At 35.1% G+C, this 19,485-nt stretch overlaps 1 protein-coding gene and 1 long non-coding RNA gene across 2 annotated transcripts; one reads left to right on the forward strand and one right to left on the reverse strand.

Annotated features, from left to right (window-relative positions):
- Window positions 1-6,333: 6,333 nt before the first annotated feature.
- Window positions 6,334-6,954, forward strand: LOC120219380. The gene is made up of 3 exons (XR_005525298.1): window positions 6,334-6,383; window positions 6,610-6,694; window positions 6,935-6,954. It is a non-coding gene; the product is annotated as an uncharacterized LOC120219380 (long non-coding RNA).
- Window positions 6,955-13,094: 6,140 nt separating this feature from the next.
- Window positions 13,095-19,277, reverse strand: LOC120114599 (casein kinase 1-like protein 10). Its single transcript, XM_039135453.1, has 14 exons — window positions 18,631-19,277; window positions 18,509-18,549; window positions 17,698-17,767; window positions 17,432-17,580; window positions 17,249-17,344; window positions 16,958-17,028; window positions 15,169-15,230; window positions 14,996-15,059; window positions 14,819-14,903; window positions 14,545-14,671; window positions 14,292-14,365; window positions 14,130-14,193; window positions 13,860-13,984; window positions 13,095-13,743 (listed from the first exon to the last, which is right to left on the reverse strand). The coding sequence occupies exons 1-14, from the start codon at window positions 18,704-18,706 to the stop codon at window positions 13,462-13,464; spliced, it is 1,386 nt and encodes a 461-aa protein (XP_038991384.1). The 5' UTR covers window positions 18,707-19,277; the 3' UTR covers window positions 13,095-13,461.
- Window positions 19,278-19,485: the final 208 nt, after the last annotated feature.

Genomic DNA, 19,485 nt, shown 5'->3' on the forward strand with positions numbered 1-19,485 from the left:
TTAGTGAGATAAATCAAAACAATAATAAAAACGAAAAATCCTACCCCACATGATATCTACCCCGCATGCTTTAATTCCTACCCGGACATGATCTCTATCCCGCATGCTAATTTCACACAAATCCTAACCGCATATTTGTCTAGTTCGCATGCTTTGAACAGAAAGTAAAGCAGGAAATAATTCCGGCATCCTAGGGTTTGAAATGAGGTTTTGGGGTGGGCTCTAATTCTCCATCATCTCCCGGTTTAGGTTCTAAAAAACGGTACCCGAGTTCTCCTTGTTGGTGCCCCCTTGGGCTTACCAGACCCTTAGTCCTAAACCCATCACAGGCTTGTATGGACTAAGTTAAACTCGAGAGGAAACATTCCCTTATGCCCACACGGAGAATAAATTCACACGAAGGCATAAGGTATATGTATCCCGAAGGCTACTTGCTAGGCCCACACGGTGAATAAATTCACACGAAGGCGTCGCTTTCACCCCCACTTAAAAGGGTTCGGAGCTCGGGTATAGAGCCTTTGGATGAAAAAGTTTGGAAAGCTGAAATCATTAGAAAACGGTCAGTCCAACTATTTACTCGAAAAAAAATATAACCAAAAGTAAGTAATAAGGATCGAAATGTTGCCTTAAAATTCAAACTTACCCTTTTCGTTAAAAAGACAACTGGAAATTACCTTAGCCTGACTCGCTTACATGCTTCCCCAGCAGAGTCGCCAAGCTGTCGCAACCGTCTTTCGGTTGGGCCCCGAAATTGGGATTCGACTTGAAAATGTGGATTGGAGTCGCCACCGATCATTTATTTAAAGATAAATGGGTTGATCGGATACCCTATTTCTTACCTGATCTGCATTTTAGCAGAAATATGTTGGGCTCGGGAGTCGGTTACGGTCAAGGAAGGATTAGCACCCTTGAACCGCCCTTTCGGTACTACGTAATTTCCAGTTGTCTTAATTAAGAAAAATAACAAGTTAAATTAAAAGATAAAATAATGATCCAAAATTACTTACCTTTGACGGATTTACAAATATACCCTTTAAAAGTCAAAATATGGGTTAGAAGAGATGAATAAATGATAAATAAAGTAAAACAAATAAAATAAGGAGATTAAGAAAGAAATAAAGTAAATATAAAATGAATAGAATATATAAAATAAAAAAACAATAACACTAATATATGCATAGCAAACAACTAAATAAAAATAAAATGATAATGCAAATAAATAAATAAAACAAGTAAAAGAATATAAAAACATAAAATATAGGATAAATATAAAAATAGATAAATAAATGAGTAAAATATATAAAAAGTAAAAGCATATATATAAGTAAAATAATAATAAAAAAAAGAAAATCAAAAGTAATATACATATATATACATGCAAAATAGGAAATATATAAATATATATATATAATAACACTAATAAAAAAAACATATATACATATAGAATAAAATTAATAGGAAACATATATACATACAAGAATAATAAAGTAGGAAAAAATGATTTAGGGGGAGAATTAAATATTTTAAAAAATGAACACGCCTCGGGGGTGGATCTAGGTTCGAAACTTCGAAATCCCACCCCTTTTTAGTCATCGGCGCAACCCACGTTTTGGGTTATTCGAACCAAATCTCAAGAAAAATAACGTGCACATGCGAGAAATGAACGAACCAATGTAAAAAAAGATGCTACCTTTTATTTTCTTTTCGAATCGTTTACAACAACTTTGCCTTTGTATTTTCCGTGCTTTCCTCTGTGTTTTGTGTGTAAAATCGTGTCTTACAATGGTGAGTTACAATGGCTATTTATAGTGCTTGTGGATCCTATCTTTAGGAATTTAAATAATAGTATAACTCTATCCTATTTTTAGGAGTTTGAATCCTAGCAAAATTTTATCCTATTTTTAGGAGTTTGAATCCTAAAATTCTATCATATTTTTAGGAGTTTGAATCCTAGTAGGACGAAAAATGTGTGTTGACAGTATAATATCAAATTCAAATTAAATACTCATCCTTAATTGAAACTTGAATTTAATTTAATTAGGGATAAATATTTTACGAATTAATTGCTAAATTTTATTTCGATCTCTATTAATTCATGAACTTGAAAACTTTTTTTATTTTTAGTCTGTTGATTACTAAAAATGGTCAAAAATCCAAATTTAAGATTCCATTGGAGAAAAAGTCAGGGACCAAGTTAGAAAAATGTTAAGTTTAGGGATTAAAATTTATTTAATCCCTTTTTAAAATAAATAATTTTTTTATGTTTTAAAAGCTATAGAAAAGTAATGGCTTGAAACTGATAGTACAAACCAGCAGGCCCAACGAAATTAAATTATGGCCACAGATGTGAAATAATTGGCTTAGATACTTTTAAAGTTAAAATTATTTGGGGGGTGGGGGCCTTTGACTTGCATTATAATAAAATTTAATTATAGGGTGAGTCTAAATATATTAAATAATCTATTAAACCTATCAATTTTAGTGTAATTATTATTTTTTTTATTTTTATTAAAAAAATTATCATTATGTAATCATTACTTCTTTTTTATTATTAAGTCATAATTATTTGTTTTTAAATTTTTATTATTTTTTTACTTATTTAATTATACATACATATATAATTTTATATTTTATGTTGTTTAATATTTATGTTTTTAAGTCAGTAACTGTGCCAAATTATTTTAAAAGCTTCGATGTTTGAATAATTTTATTTTTTATGTTGTACATATTAAGAAATTTTAATAAAAATTTGGACGTTACACAAGGATACTTTAAAAATATAATATTTTATTTATTTTTTATATTTCCTCTTCAAAATATAAAATCTATTAGTTAGTTTAAAATAATATTTTATCTATTAAGTTTTCTATTAAAGCATTTTTCCTTTATTTCTTCTATTAAAGTTATTTTAATCAATTTTAAACTTTTAAATTGAATTTAAATTTGAATTAGTGTTGAGTGGGGGCCGCATGTTGAGATTGCAAAACATGGAATGGGGAAGTGTTGAAGAAGATGACAAGAAGACAAGTGGAGGCCCACACCTAATTCCCCTCCCAATCATCGAAAATGGTGAGTTGAGTGTTATGCAGGTGAGTTGACTTGATACATTTAGTAGTGTTCTTAATTATATAATTGTTTACTTTTCATAGAATAAAGAATAAAATAAAAATATTTAATTATTTAATTGATTTTCAAACTTTTTTAATAATTAAATATATGTTATAAAATTGTTTTTGTTTGTGTTCACTTGGTAATTTTCCGGGCTCTTTCTTGGATTATGATTCAAAAGTTGTTTCTCTTGGTTACAAGGGTATTATGCGCATCCGTGGTCGTATGGATATCCGATCATCACTTAAAAGACGAAAGAAGTTACTCTTGACGAATGATAAGCTCCATTACGTTCGTTTTGAATATGAAAAGCTCACCTTATTTTGTTTTATGTCATGGTGAAAATTTCTGCCATGTTAAAGTTGCTGAAGGTGCAGCAAACGTTACTCGTGTTTGGGATATCTCACTCTGAGCCCCACTTCGACGAGCCACATCGTCGCCAAGCATTTGGTTGAGAGAGTCGATTGCTTAGGATTCACGTGATTCATGGGATTCTTATGGAGCAAATCGTGGTGCTAATCATGGAGCAAATGAAGCTGCCCAAAATTTAATTACATCTGACTCCACGAAATCAAATCCCACAGATTTGATGATTGGGGGTATTGAAGGAAAGTCAACCCAATTCCCTCATCTATACTCATCTTACAACATGGAACCACTTGGGCCAACTCACGATTCATGGATGTATTCATGGAACTAATTGGTGAGGACAACCCTCTTGAGCCCACTGAAGGGACCGAACGTCCAAGAGTCCAAGCTATTACATCAGGAGTCTCTCGTAAAACAGATTCAAACGATGACCCTTCTTATTCATCGGTAGGCCTTGATCTACAGGCCAACTGCTCGCAATGAAAATAATGAGTTGGAACGTCCGTGGTTTGGGGAAGCTACGGGCTGTCAGACGTCTCCGAAACAACCTGAGAGAAATTTGTCTCTAAGTTTTGTTTCTTATGGAGAAAATTACCTGCTTAACGTATGGAGAATGTCAGGAGAAGGTGTGGTTTTCATCATGGGATAGATATTGGTGCTGAGGGGTCCCGTGGTGGTTTATCTTTACGTTGGTCACAATATATTATGGTCACGCTCACTAATTTTTCTTCTTTGCATATAGATGTTACTATTTCTGTTTCAGACCAATCTAACATTTGGAGGCTCACCGAATTTTACGAAAGTCCGAGTACTAGTCAGAGGGAAATGTCGTGGAATTTACTTCGTTCTTTGGGTAATGACCAGAGTATGCCTTGGTTGGAGACTTCAAAAAAAATTTACTTGCAAGTGAAAAGAATGGTGGTCAAGCTTGTTGTACCAGACAAATGAATGCTTCTTGTTTCGCCTTGGATGTCTGAGATTTAACTGATTGGGTTATACCAGATAAATTCAAAGACTTAATTACTGCCTATGAACAAGCATCATGTCAGCTTGTAAATTTTAATAAATCTACCATTTATTTCAGCAGTAATGCTTCTGATGTTCTTGTAAATTTCATTGGTAATCTTTTCAGAGTTCGTGTCTCGACAAACCCTGAAAAATACCTTGGTTTACCGAATATGGTGGGACGTGAGAAGAAAGAGGATTTTGTTGGCTCATGTGATCAACCGAACAAGAAAATTTATAGCTGGAGTATCAAACATGTATCGATGAGAGGGAAAGAAATTTTTATTAAATCAGTTTGCAGGCTATTTCAATTTATGCTATGCAGTGTTTTTTATTTCCAAAATCTTTATGTAGAGAGATGAAGACTATTATGAACAGATTTTGGTGGCGTAATAAAGCTACAAAGAAAGAGATTCACTGGACAAGTTGGAGCATTCTTAGTTTACCAAAAACAGCTGGTGGAATGGGTTTTCGCGATCCTGCGAAATTCAATATAGCTTTGTTAGCTAAACAAAGGGTGAAACTTGATTAAAAAATCCAGACAGGTTATTGGCCAGAGTTTATAAAGTCAAGTATTACCCAAATGAAAATTTTCTCTCAGCAAGCTTGGGTTCTTACCCTTCATACACTTGGAAAGTATATGGTGCTCACGAGGCCTCCTTGAGCAAGGCTTGGGTTGGAGAATTGGTGATGGTATGTCTGCCAATATTTGGAAAGATGTTTGGATTGCAGTAGCTGGCAATGGAAAAGTCAATGGAGTGGTTCTAAATACATGTTATTCAAGGGTACTAGAGTTTATTGAGCCACAGAATCATACCTGGAAGAGTGATCTCATTGTATCTTTGTTCACAGCTCAACAAGCAATTCAAATTCTTTGTATTCCTCTCTCTTCTTGTCCATCTCCAGATTTACGTTTTTGGAGGGAAAATCCATTTGGTTTATACTCTGTCTGCAGTGGTTACAGTGGCTTATAATGCTGATTTAGGATCCTCTGGTGATCCTAATGTTATTGAGGAGACCTGGTACAATAAATTGTGTAAATCTCTCTGGTCTCTTTCTCTATCCCCCAAGATTAAAATCTTTATTTTTTGGCGTTTCATCCACATTTACTTCCCACTTCTATGAACCTGCTTTGCCATTCTAACGAAGAATCTACTACACACTTTGTGTTTTTGTGCATCAAACTCTTTTGGGATTAAATCTTTCTACCAATGATATTCGTGATGATCAAAATTTCAATTAATGGGTTGTCAACCTTTCTGAGTCTTTTTGTTCCAGTAAACAACGAAAGTTCGTAGTGATTTTATGGGCTATTTGAGGCGCCAGCTATTACAACATTGGCAGAGGAACAGAAGGATGCTTGTAAGTACATGACTACCATAACTAATACAACATTAGGTTTAGTTATTTTACTGCAGGTAATATTTGGTTTACAAAACAATTAAGTTGCCGATTTTATTTCTCTTATTTTCCATACTTCACGCTTTGTTTGATTTTGTCGGAGTTCTCAAGTCTTAGATTTTACTGCTACTACTTTTCCTTGGAAATTCTAAAAACCCAAAAGCCTCACCACTTTATCCTGCCTAATTCATAAATGGGAAGATTTTTTCTGCTTCTGTTGAAATAGCAAACGACTGTTGCTTGAACATTTTAATGTTGTGATACTTCAGGCTTGTTCTACAGTTGGTACACCTGACAAAATTGCACCAGAGGTTTTCCTGAAGTCAATGATGAGTTGGACACTCAAAATTTTGAGAAGTTTGAAGAGGTAGATTAGTATTACGATGATTATAAATATGCAGAATGGCCTGTTTATACATTTTCTTATTGCTTTCGTTTCTTTGATGCACCAGGCTGACAGCCAAATTCCATCCGCAGCAAAATCTGGTCCATGGAGAAAGGTTAGGACAATTTCATGTATTTTCAATCGACAGTTTCTTAGCCAAGTTTGCTAGGAATTTTCTTTACTGAAGTTTTCGAAATTGAATGGCACCAGCACCATTATTTTGGGGTGGCAATTTCTTTCAGTTCTTTTGTTGCACCTATACTAATGTTCTATCAAATGAATTCTTTGATGCACCTATACTAATTTTCTAGTCTATTTATTTATTTTTCCCTTTGATGCAGATGCTTTCATCCAAAGATGTAAACTTTGTGGGTTGCACACACAAGAACTTTGAAATTGTAAATGATAATCAGTTACCTGGCATCGGTATTTTTCTTCCTCGATTTAGTGTTTACGTTTGCCGCTTCTGCTTTCCATTCACGAAGTTTATCTAACTACTCAAATACTGTATGCATCTTTTTGATGATCACTGCTACATGCTTTTCTAAATCGATCTCTGTTCTCCTTCCCCGTCTAGTTATTTTGAATGTGGGCTTTATCCCCTGCAAATTTCCAACCTGGCAAATATATTTGTATTGGACTGTTTTTTTACTTGTTCCATTGCAGCTGAATTAAAGAAGAAGAGTGTTATGATTGAGGATGAAATTTAGAAGAATTTTAGGGTTTTCAGAAAGAGAGAAATTTAGATACAGAAAATGTGCTTCATTCATCAGATAAATCCTCAAAAGATCGGTACAAATTATATATCTACAGTACCAGCTGTCAAACATAATCTCTAACAAAATAACCACCCTATGCTGACTCACCATTCCCTCTTCTTTCCCCATACTCTTCTAACATACCCAAGCCCAACTTAAAAGCCCAACAATAATTAAAAGAAAATTATCATATAGACCCATTAACCCCTCATATACCTCAGCCGACTCCCCTAATCTCTTCAAATCCCAATTCCTCAAATACCTCGATCCCTAGCCTTCCAGTAAAATCCCTAATTTCCTTCGAGATTTTCCCCAATCTCTGTTGTTGCTTCCCAACTCTTCCCTTCGCGATTTTCCCCAAATCAACACGATCAAACCATAACCTTCCTGTCATCATAACAATACCCCTTTCTCCAGATGATTCTTGTCCCCAAGGATCGAACTGAGGGAATTGTTGTCTCAATACTGTATAATCCTCCCAAGTTGCCTCTGTCTCTCCCATATTTGTCCACTGAATGAGCAGTTGAATGACTGCGCGATTCTGTCTTGTAATCACTCGTTGATCCAAAACAAGGGCTGGATAAATCTTCAATTGTCCATCTGATGCGACCTCTGGAGGATCGATCGAGATAAGTCCTTTGTTCCCCACTTTTTTCTTAAGTAAACTCACGTGAAAAACTGGGTGGATCTTCGAATTTGCTGGCAACTCTAGTTTATAAGCAACTTTACCAATTCTGCTTTGTATCTTGTAGGGTCCAAAATAACGAGCAGCAAGCTTCAAATTTCTTTTGAGGGCCAGTGATGTTTGTCTATAGGGTTGAAGTTTCAGGTAAACTTCATCGCCAACTTGAAACTCCCTGTCTGTTCGATGCTTGTCACTCATCTGCTTCATTCTGTTAGAAGCTTTAAGTAATTGTTCTCGTAGTAGTGAATTTAACTGTTCTCTGTGTTGCATGACATCTTTCACTGCTTCCACCCTAGATTCTATTGTCAATGTCACATTAGGAGCTTTATACCCATATAAAGCTTCAAATGGTGTCATCTGTAAAGTAGAGTGATAGTTAGTATTGTACCACCACTCAGCCTGAGCTAACCATTTGGACCAAGTCTTTGGTTTCAAGAAACACACACACCTCAAATACTGTTCCAAGCACTGATTCAACCTCTCTGTCTGGCCATCTGTCTCAGGATGATAGGCAGTACTAAATAAAGTAGTTGAACCCAATTGCTTCATTAATTCTTGCCAAAACAGACTAGTAAAAGATTTGTCCCTATCAGAAATAGCCACCTTAGGAGGACCATGTAACTTGTAAACCTGATCAAGATAAACTCTAGCAACCTCCACTACTGTATAGGGATGAGATAATGGCATAAAATGAGCATATTTAGTGAATTTATCAATCACCACTAAAATACAATTATACTTTGTTGAAGGTGGCAATCCTTCAATGAAGTCCATTGTAATCACTTCCCAAGCATTGTTTGGAACTGCAATAGGTTGTAATAACCCTGGCTTAGAAATATGTTCTATTTTAGTCCTCTGACAGATATCACACTGCTGTATATGCTCCTGAACTTGAATTTTCATCCTTGGCCAGAAAAAATAAGACTTAATTTTCTGATAAGTAGCTTTAATACCTGAGTGACCTCCTTGTGGTGAATCATGCAAAGCCATAATTATATTCTGCCTCAAATTCCCTTTGCTGCCCACATAAATCCTATTTTTGAAATACAAGACTCCTTTCAGTAATTTCCAGTCCTGTAATTGATCTGGGTTAATAACCAGAATAGGTTTATTTTCTTGAGCTAGAGCATCTTCTTCATAACTCTTTTCAATATCTTGTACCCAAGTAGGAGTTATAACAGTAACTCCCATTTGAACAAATTCACCAGAATCCATTTGTTGTCTAGAGAGTGCATCTGCAGCTTTGTTAGACTTACCCTTCCTGTACTGAATAGTTGTAGTTAACTTCTGTTCAAGTAAATGTTTCAAGGACTCATGATTTGTTTTAATGACAAAAGAACTATTCTCTAGATAATGCCTCCAATGGGAAACTGCCATCAAAATGGCCAAATACTCCTTCTCATAGATTGAGAGATCTGTATGCTTAGGACCTAAAGCTTTACTCAAATAGGCTATAGGTCTTCCTGCTTGAGAAAGAACAGCTCCAATCCCTTTAGAACTAGCATCAGTTTCCAAAAAAATTTCTGCTCAAAATTAGGCAAAGCCAAAACTGGAGCATTACACATAACTTCCTTTAGCTTTTCAAAGGTTGTAATAGCTTCTTGAGACCAATAAAACCCATCCTTTTTCAACATATTGGTTAAAGGCTTACTCAGTTCCCCATATCCTCTGATGAATTTTCTATAGTATCTAGTTAAACCCAAAAATCCTCTTAAAGCTTTCAGATTTTTAGGCAAAGGCCACTGCTGCATGGCTTTAATTTTGGTAGGATCTGTAGCCACCCCATCAGCTGATATTAAATGCCCTAGATATTCCACTTGCTGCTGTCCAAAGAAGCACTTACTTCTTTTAGCATATAACCTGTTTTTCAACAGCACCTCCAACACTGTTCTCAGGTGTTGTTTATGCTCTGCCAAGCTAGGACTGTAAACCAAGATATCATCAAAAAATACAAGAACAAACTTCCTTAAATATGCTCCAAACAAATCATTCATTAAAGCCTGAAAAGTAGCTGGAGCATTAGTAAGGCCAAATGGCATTACTTTAAATTCATAGTGTCCTTGATGAGTCCTAAAAGCAGTCTTGTAAATATCTTCCTCCTTGATTCTAATTTGCCAATATCCAGACCTCAAATCAATTTTCGAGAAGAAAGCAGCCCCATTCAATTCATCTAACAAATCATCCACTATAGGAATAGGAAACTTATTTTTAATCGTAGCAGAATTAAGTTTCCTATAATCCACACAAAATCTCCAAGTTCCATCTTTCTTTTTAATAAGTAAACATGGAGAAGCAAAAGGACTTTTACTCACCTGAATAATAGAAGAGGACAGCATCTCAGCAATCTGTTTTTCAACTTCAGCCTTATGATGATGAGCAAATCTATAAGGTCTAAGGTTTACTGGTTGTGTTCCCTGTTTAAGGACAATTGCATGATCATGTTGTCTACTAGGAGGCATTCCTCTTGGTTCTTCAAAAACTTCTTTAAACTCTTCTAATAGGTCTTCTAATGGTAAAGGAATTTCACTGCCTTCTACTTCAGCACTTAACAAATAAATCTCCCCATTCAATTCAGTGTCCTTTTCTGCTAATTTCTGTAATTTCTCACCTGTGATAGATCTGATTAATGGCAGCTTCTGAGACCCTTTTATAACTACAATTTCTCAATTCTTCTCAAAACTGATAGTTTTAGTTTTAAAATCCATCATTATAGGGCTTAATTCTTCCATCCAATCCACTCCCAAAACCATATCACTACCTCCCAAAGCTAATACTCTGAAGTCATGCTGAAAATCATAGCCTTGCATCTTCCAGCTCACCTTATTACTCTTAGCATTACTGAACAGCTTCTCACCATTAGCTACTGTGATGACTAATGGTTGGGTATGTACTAATTCAACCCCTTCCTTGGCCCATTTAGGAGTTACAAAACTATGGGTGCTGCCACTATCAATTAGCACATTAATAGGTTTTCCTTTGATAAAACCTTGGATCCTCAGGGTAGTATGTCCCACATTCCCTGTAATAGCATTAATAGAAATTTCCAAGTTCTCTTTAGCTTGATCTTCCCCCTCTCCAGTCTCTCCTTCTATTAATTCTTGTTCAACAGAATTAGTAGGTTCCTCTTCTTCCATACAGTTGAGCTGTCTCACTTTGCACTGATGTCCTGGAGCAAATTTTTCCCCACATTTAAAACACAAGTTATTGGCTCTCCTGTAATCCAATAAACTCTGTTTGATACTAGTATTAGGAGGAACTGTCTTAGGCAAAAATTCCTTATTCCCACTGCTCTGTTGAATATTTGAGGGATTATAAGAAAAAAATTTGTTAGCCACTTTATACTTCTTCCCTTCAATCTCATTAGCCAATTCATAAAGTTTTGCTTGCCTGTAAGCTTCAGATAAATTCTTGGGCTCTAACACCTTCACCTTATGCTTTAATTCTTCCTTGAGACCACTAATGAAGCTGGAAACAAAATAAGCCTCCCTCAGATGCATGTTTTGTTGCAGTAAATAGGGTTTTAGCTCTTCAAAATTTTCTTGATATTCCTCTACACTCCCCTTCTGCATCAACTTATTGAATTCTTCAATAATATCAGAATAGTTTCTGTCCCCAAATCTGTGACACAAATCAGCCTCAAATTCCTGCCAAGTAACTCTATATTTCTGCAATATATAACCATCAAACCAGGTTTCAGCCTTCCCTACTAAGTACATAGTAGTTATTTCCAGTTTTTGCTCATCTGGAATTCCAAACAGATTAAAGAACTTCTAACATTTCCTAATCTAGCCCCTGGAATTGTTACCATCAAACATTGGTAACTCCAATTTGGGTCTCTGTAACACAGCACTTGTATTCCCAAAAGGGTTTTTACAGTAGCTTCTAGTATCAACATATTCATCTCCTTCCCCCTTAGTCTCACTAGAACTACCCATCCTATTTCTTCTTGCAACTTTGAATTAACAGTTTGATGACCAGTAAACCCCACAGGTTTAGAAGCTAATATTCCTGGTTCATTCGGTTGAAAAGTATATTTCTCGTGCTCGCTAAGAACCTTAATCAAGCAGGGTTGTTTACCTCCATTTTTGTCCTGTTTCTCAACTGTTGTTGGTTGGTTCTTCACTGACTGAGGTGAATCCTTCTCCTCAGCTGCTTCATTGACCATCTGCAAGATTCTCTGCAAATACCCCCTGTTCTCAATCAATCCTTCTTCTACTGATTGAATCCTTCCTTCCAACTCAGTTTTCTGCTCGGTCCACCACGATGGTAAAGATTCCTCTTTCCCTTCCATGGTCTGTTCTGGTACCTCATTGGTTCCAGTCTTCTGCATCTTCCTTGTCTTTCCCAGCGTAAACTACTTGATTTTTGGATCACAAAACACAGCTCTGATTACCAATTGTTATGATTGAGGATGAAATTTAGAAGAATTTTAGGGTTTTCAGAAAGAGAGAAATTTAGATACAGAAAATGTGCTTCATTCATCAGATAAATCCTCAAAAGATCGATACAAATTATATATCTACAGTACCAGCTGTCAAACAGAATCTCTAACAAAATAACCACCCTATGCTGACTCACCATTCCCTCTACTTTCCCCATACTCTTCTAACAGACCCAAGCCCAACTTAAAAGCCCAACAGTAATTAAAAGAAAATTATCATATAGACCCATTAACCCCTCATATACCTCAGCCGACTCCCCTAGTCTCTTCAATTCCCAATTCCTCAGATACCTCGATCCCTAGCCTTCCAGTAAAATCCCTAATTTCCTTCGAGATTTTCTCCAATTTCTACTGTTGCTTCCCAACTCTTCCCTTCGCGATTTTCCCCAAATCAACACGATCAAACCCTAACCTTCCTGTCATCGTAACAAAGAGCACGAAACCCTAACGACCCTCCATCAAATCCCTTTTTGGTAGGATCTTGTCACACTGTTATATGTTTTTGGTCGGTGCACTCGATTGTTGTTCAGCAGCTTTGCTGCAAAAAGTAGGTTGTTTATTTCAACACATTGCAAGCACTAAATATTTTATATTTATTCGGATCAATAGGCAATTTTATCATGGGTGGATACCATACACGAATGCTTTAAGAAAAATGACGATTCAAATAACTGCCCGAGCAAAGCAAAGGCATCAAACTGTTAATGCTGTACACACTTCCCTTTACTTTTGAATCATATCAACATCCATTTTTCTTATAGTTGTTACAACTTTAGCTTGGTCGGAGGTCCTTTGTTCGAACCAAGAGAGTCGTACTTTCGAGGGACAAAGCCTTGAAAGGATTGGTAGATATTCAAAGAGAATAATGATTTCAGAGTAAGCAAAGATATAGAGAAAGCAGATGACACATAAAGCCAGAAAGTCTTTGTTATAGTACTATACTTAGGCATTCTTCTTGTTTACATCTGATGAAATAAAAGAAACATCAAGTGTTTTTATTACAGCTAGAATTAATAGTTGAAATATATGAACAATTTTCATGAGGTGATGACAATTTTATCATTTCTTTCTTTAATGACACACTAGAGGCATGATAATGGCAAGAATACCTGACAAAAGGTGCACGAGGAAGGAGTTACGATGAGTTTTTCCCCGAGGTGAAACTTCTTTGGGGGAGATCGTTGAAGTTGAGGATGGAAACAAATCAAGGACGCAGATATACAGAGTAAACTGTTTGAAAATACAGTTATAGTACCAAGATCTCCTTCATAACTCGCAAATCCTTAGTACTACCAGATGTGCATGCTGTCTATTTCCTTCCCCCGCTTCCAATTGTCAAGAAGTCAAAGCTCCGGAGGGCATCAATACGACCACCTTTCGTGGCTGCAGCACGAGTGAAAGATGATGATTTGGACTCGAATCCAGGTTTGACTTTCTGAGTGGTTGACAGGTGACTGCTGCTTGGGACCAATCTGCTAGAGCGGTTTTCACTAGGCTCACCAGAGGAGCCAGGTTGGCTGCTAGAAACAGCAGGCCTCTTTGAAGTACTAACATTTCTCGAGGAAGACTGAGCCCTATCAGAATCAGGTTGCTGAAGGAGAGAAAAAGTTCAAGAGAAAATCATAAGATAACAAGCAAACTGGCGCTCATCGAAAACAATAGATGAAAATCCATTAAAAAAATGCAGCAGCAGGGTCGGTCACTCACCACGTCCTTGGATGATGGCACATCATCTGAAGATCTGTATCGAGACTGATCACCATGTCCAGATGCATTCCGTCTTGCAAATGCCTCAACAGCACCAGAGAACCTTTCACGAATCTCTTGGCCAACTAGAGCAAATAAAGAAATGTGCTAAAACCGTAAGTTGGCTAACTTAAGTAAATCAAGGTCAGTCAATGGTCAAGTTTAGGTGTCTTAACCACAATAGTTAAATTTTCATATATTCTCAAACCAGGTTCTGAAAAGGGAACACACCTGAATGCTTTTCGGTTCTTTCAGCAGATACTCCTGGGGGATTTAAACCGGGTTTTGGGTTTGGCTGTTCAAGAATAAAACGAAACAGAGTATAAGCATCTTTAATGAAGAAACAAAATTAATATTTCCACGAAAATCAAGTCCAAGTTAAAGATCACTGACCCATGCTCTTGAGCTAGAGCCAACCTGTGGATATCTCAGCATGGTCCAATCAAATACATAGTCAAACTGATAACCTGGCATCGGATTGTTGTAAAAATAAATCCTTTCGAGAGTTCAAAAAGTAGATTTCATAATAAAAGTTCTATAGAAAATTTATGATGAACTAGTTGTAAGACTGATTCAATATTCAAAATTAAACAATTTCAAAAAGGTAAGCAAAATTTGAATGTGAGAATTAGAATAGCAAATCAACCCTCTCGAATGAAAAGGTCCCGGAACAGCCTCTTCAGGTACGAATAATCCGGTTTGTCTTCAAACCGTAGTGATCGACAGTAATGGAAGTATGATGTGAACTCAGAAGGATATGATTTGCAAAGGACCTAAAAATGCCATATTACTTGTCAGACATACAATTAATCTTTGAGTACTAGAACATGAAGAGAACTAGCATGATTTTTTTTGAATACTTCAACTATTTATTTGTAAAAAAATAAAGAATTCACGAGTATCAATATAAGTAATGCTACCTCTATCGGGGTAAGCATCTTCTTTTCGCTAATCCTGTCGTACTTCTGCTTTTTGTTGCCAGCTTTCAAGCCCTGCCATGGAAGGCTGAGACGTATAACAAAGAAAATAAGTTAACAGTGTGACCCAAACATTTAAAAGAGTTGTGAAATACGCAACCAGATATGTGTTCAACCAACCTTCCCCTAAGGAAGTACATAAACACGTAACCAAGAGATTCGAGATCATCCCTTCTGCTTTGCTCTGCAAATTAAGCACATTGGATCATCCATAAAGCCAAAATAATCCAAAGTGACAAGTGTTCACTGAAAGTAAAACCCATATCAATATAAAATGCAATAAGTTCACTCACCAACTCCAAGATGAGTGTTAACACTTGCATATCGAGCTGTTCCTGTAAGGTTCTTGTTTTCCCTATTATAAAAAAATGGATAACTTAAATGAGAATCCATAGGCAGTAAAAGGGTTTATATAAAGAAGGGAAAATAGTGCAAGATGAGGTCTTTGTGGAACATATTAAATGACTTCACCAAAGAAACATACATGCAACAGACAAGCTATACTAATTGGAAGAATTGACAATTGATACTGCAACTAAAAGCAGAAACAAGTATCAAGATTTTGTAAAAATAGTTAATTACAAGACCAAACTGTTTTTGAGGCACTCTAAGTCTAGCATCGAAAATGGATGTCTAGGGTAGGGGTGAGCATTCGATCAAGTCGAGTAAAAACATTTCGAGTTATTCGAGTTGACGAGTCGTATTTTACAACTCGAACTTCACTTGAAATATTTTCGAGTTGAGTCGAGTTTAAGAAATTCGATTCGAGTTTTTCGAATCGAATTATTTGAGTTTCTACACTAATTTTATTATAATTATTTATAGTATTATGGCAAGTATTTTTTTTCAATTTTTTTACTTTCTCTAACCATATAAGATATAGATATTTTATGTTCTTTTCACGTTAAAATGTTATTTAATATATCAAATACAATCTAAAATTATGAAATATATTCATAATATTATATTTTCAATAAAGTATTTTGAGTGTAAAATATTGATAAGAGTATAAAGCAGTCAAGGAATTGATGGGAAGAACGAATTTGCAAACAATTGTAGTCAAAAGACAAAATTGAGTAAAATGCAAAGTTAAGGGACTAAATAAATAGAGATATATTACATTTTTAGTAAAAAAAGTATGAATTGAAGTTACATAGGTATTCTATTGTGGTATATGAGCATGTGGTTCAAATTTAGTAAAAACGAACTTAAAATAAAATGAATTGAAGAAATAAGAAAATTATGAAAAATTGAGGGAAGTTGAAAAATAAAAATTTTGGTATCAAAAAGAGGAATTGAAAGTACATATATATTCTAAGATGGCTTAGGAGCATGTGGTTCAAATTTGGTAAAAAAGGGGCTTAAAATAGAGGATGAATTGAAGGAATAATAAAATTAAGGACTAAGTCGTAAAACTGTCAAAATACTTAGTCAAATTTTTGGTTTTTCAAGTAACTCGAAATTTCAAAATTTCAATTCGACTCGAGCTCAAAAACCGAATTGAAAATTCGAGTTGACTCGAATAATTCAAATAACTCAAAATTGAAAAAAAAAACCGATTTTTCGAGTTGAGTCGAATTTTGCTCAACCCTAGTCTAAGGTACGCTAACGAGCTACAATCATAACCAATGAAAATTTTAACCATCTTCCATGCTAACTAGCCTTTCCATGAGAATTTGTGGTCTTTAAACCTATTATCAAAAGAATTAAGTCAAGATTAGAGTTCTTTAAGTTGGGTCAATTGATTTATTTATTTGCAAGGATAACTTCCCATTATAGACGCGCATATGAAGACTGCATATGAAGACTGTTCAACTATGTATTTATTTATTTATTTATTTATTTATTTCATTATTTATACATACATTGTATTTTATCTTTATTTTTAAATTTTTCTGACTGCCGGAGGTCTTCCACGGAAGCTGCTCTTAACCTGGCGTTCGAGACAGCCTACTACCCTACCTGCCCCTAACCCCATTACATATGGGAATAGGGTTTTGTTGTTGTTGTTGTTGTTGAATTGATGATCAATCTACAAGAGGAAACATCAAATGGCACACATAAATACATCAAAAGTATTACCTGTAAGGTATGTGCTTGTGTGTTTGAAGATCTCTATACTTTTTCGCAAGGCCATAGTCAATTATATATACCTGCAGAGAAAATGTGGAAAACAACATTGTTAAAGAACACATACTAGGACATCTTGTTGAACAAGTGAGATACAATTATTTCAAACTAAAATTTCAGTTAAGGGAAAGCGATATTTCAAATGGTATATAAAATCATGTAAAAATCTCATCAACATGATCTCATGCCTCATCATCCATAAACAAATCCATGAATATGTGGGGTATAAACAGAAGAACATGCCTGATTTGCTTTGCGCCCTAAACCCATCAAAAAGTTATCAGGCTTTATGTCACGGTGAAGAAAACCACGAGAGTGCATATACTCAACTCTATTTAACTCAATTACCAACAATGAAAGAACAAGTATCAGTAAGGTAGCCAACTAACAAAACTAAAGTTCCCTGAAAAGAGGCAGAACACTCACTAGCTGATCTGCAAGCATCAAAACCGTTTTTAAAGAAAGCTTCCGATTGCAATAGTTGGATAGATCTTCCAGACTTGGCCCAAGAAGATCAATTACCATGACATTGTATTCACCCTCCACTCCAAACCATGTTAAATGAGGAATTCCAGCTGCACATGAACAGAAAGTAAGAAAAAAAAAGACTCGCAGACTCCAACTTACCATAAAGCATAGATAAACACATTAAAGACAGAGAGAGAGCGAGTGAAACAAAACTGAAGACTTACTCCCTCCTTGAAGAAGCATGTACAGCTTTGACTCATAGTGAAGTTGAGGATGCTTGGTCTTGACAGGTTCCTGCACAAACAAGGAGAGCAATACAGCATATATTGATAACCAATTCAAAACTTCAAGCAGCAACAAAACAATATCATATCCCTATATTAGATTATCGAATGGAATAATAGAAGCATAACTACAACCTAACGACATAAGTTCTAGAATAATTTTGTAAGCACTTAAGCAGATAACCTAAAGCTATCAGCTTAAATAATTGACGGATACATCCCTATATCAGCAACAAATGTCACGCGCTCCAATTCTAAGAATACTCAAAATAAATCTCCAGCAACGCATTTATGGCTGAATATTATCTTCACATCAAACTTTAACTAATTGCATACATATAAATTCCAACTCAGTGAACTAATAATAAAAGCAGAAAATTCATTGTTTGGTTTTGTTAAATTTCAATGGCATAAAAGAACTGTTTGGGTTTAAACAATCCTAGGTGCCACCCGATCTCCTTTTACAAGGTAGCTCTACAAAAATTACATCTAGCGTCTACATCATAGCACATGTATACACATGAATTAATGGCTTATTTTTACACTCCCTAAAAACAATGGCATGATCTAAAGTACTAGCCATCCAAATGAAACACAAAGAAATACATCAGGGCATAACATCGAAGGCAAGTGCAACAAGTTGAACTAAATCAACCATTCCTTATTACATATCCACTGATCAACTAATACAGTCTAACAAAAACTCCACCAACTGATGTTGTGGGAGATATAGTAAAACGACAAACATTACCAGCTTAACAGCCACTTCCTCTCCACTTTGAACATTAGTGCCTGCAAAACAAAACAAAAAAATGATATCAATGATAAAAATGTAAAGAAAAAACAAAGAAAACAAAGCCATTATCATAATACCTAAATAAAGTTCGCCAAATGATCCATTCCCGATCTTTCGACCAAGCTTGAATTTTCCACCAATAATATGTTCCATGCTCTAGTCTTGATGAACTTTTTACACTCAACTATAGCAAAATAAAGGGAAAGCAAAACACCCCTGCCCTCTTATTTCTCTTTGCTAATATTGACAAATTGACTTATTACCCTTCTCTTTAAAGAAACTCTCAGATCCATTAAAATTCTAATTTAATACCCAGTTTTAAAATCCTCATAAAACCACCCTTGTAGAAAAACAAACAATCCTTTAACTTCTTTACTCTTTAGTGACTAGAGGGATAAACAAAGGGAGATATTTTGACTGAGAAACTACTGAATACCCATTAATCAGTGAACCAAAACAAACGTTTTCATACCATCAAGCTGCATTTTTCTAGTTAGGGAAAAGTAAAGAGGAATTTTTAAGGAGATCAAAGCTTAGGAATATAAAAGAAAGAAAAACAAAAAAGGGGTATATTTGATTGCCCCGGTAAAGGGGAATATGGGGGAGAGAATCTAAAAGTAACGAATTTATGGGCAAGAATTTTGGGCGATGTTCCTTAGATCTGGGTTTGAAGACGATGATTTAATTTCCTCGGAAAAATTCTTTTGAACGAACAAAAATGATTTCTTAGGTAAAAAAAAACGGATGATTATATAGAGAGTTGAATTATTCAATTGATAATTATACTATTGGAAAAAAATATTGATATTATGCCCAAATTTATAAAATTTATATAAAATTTATATAAAATTTTAAAATAAAATTAGCATCAAATATTGTTTTTTTTTTGGATAATTTTTTATTAGCATCAAATATTAACACTGTTTTAAAAA

Source organism: Hibiscus syriacus, unplaced genomic scaffold (assembly GCF_006381635.1).
Source record: "Hibiscus syriacus cultivar Baekdansim isolate YM2019G1 unplaced genomic scaffold, ASM638163v2 tig00000778_pilon, whole genome shotgun sequence".
Classification (NCBI taxonomy): domain Eukaryota; kingdom Viridiplantae; phylum Streptophyta; class Magnoliopsida; order Malvales; family Malvaceae; genus Hibiscus; species Hibiscus syriacus.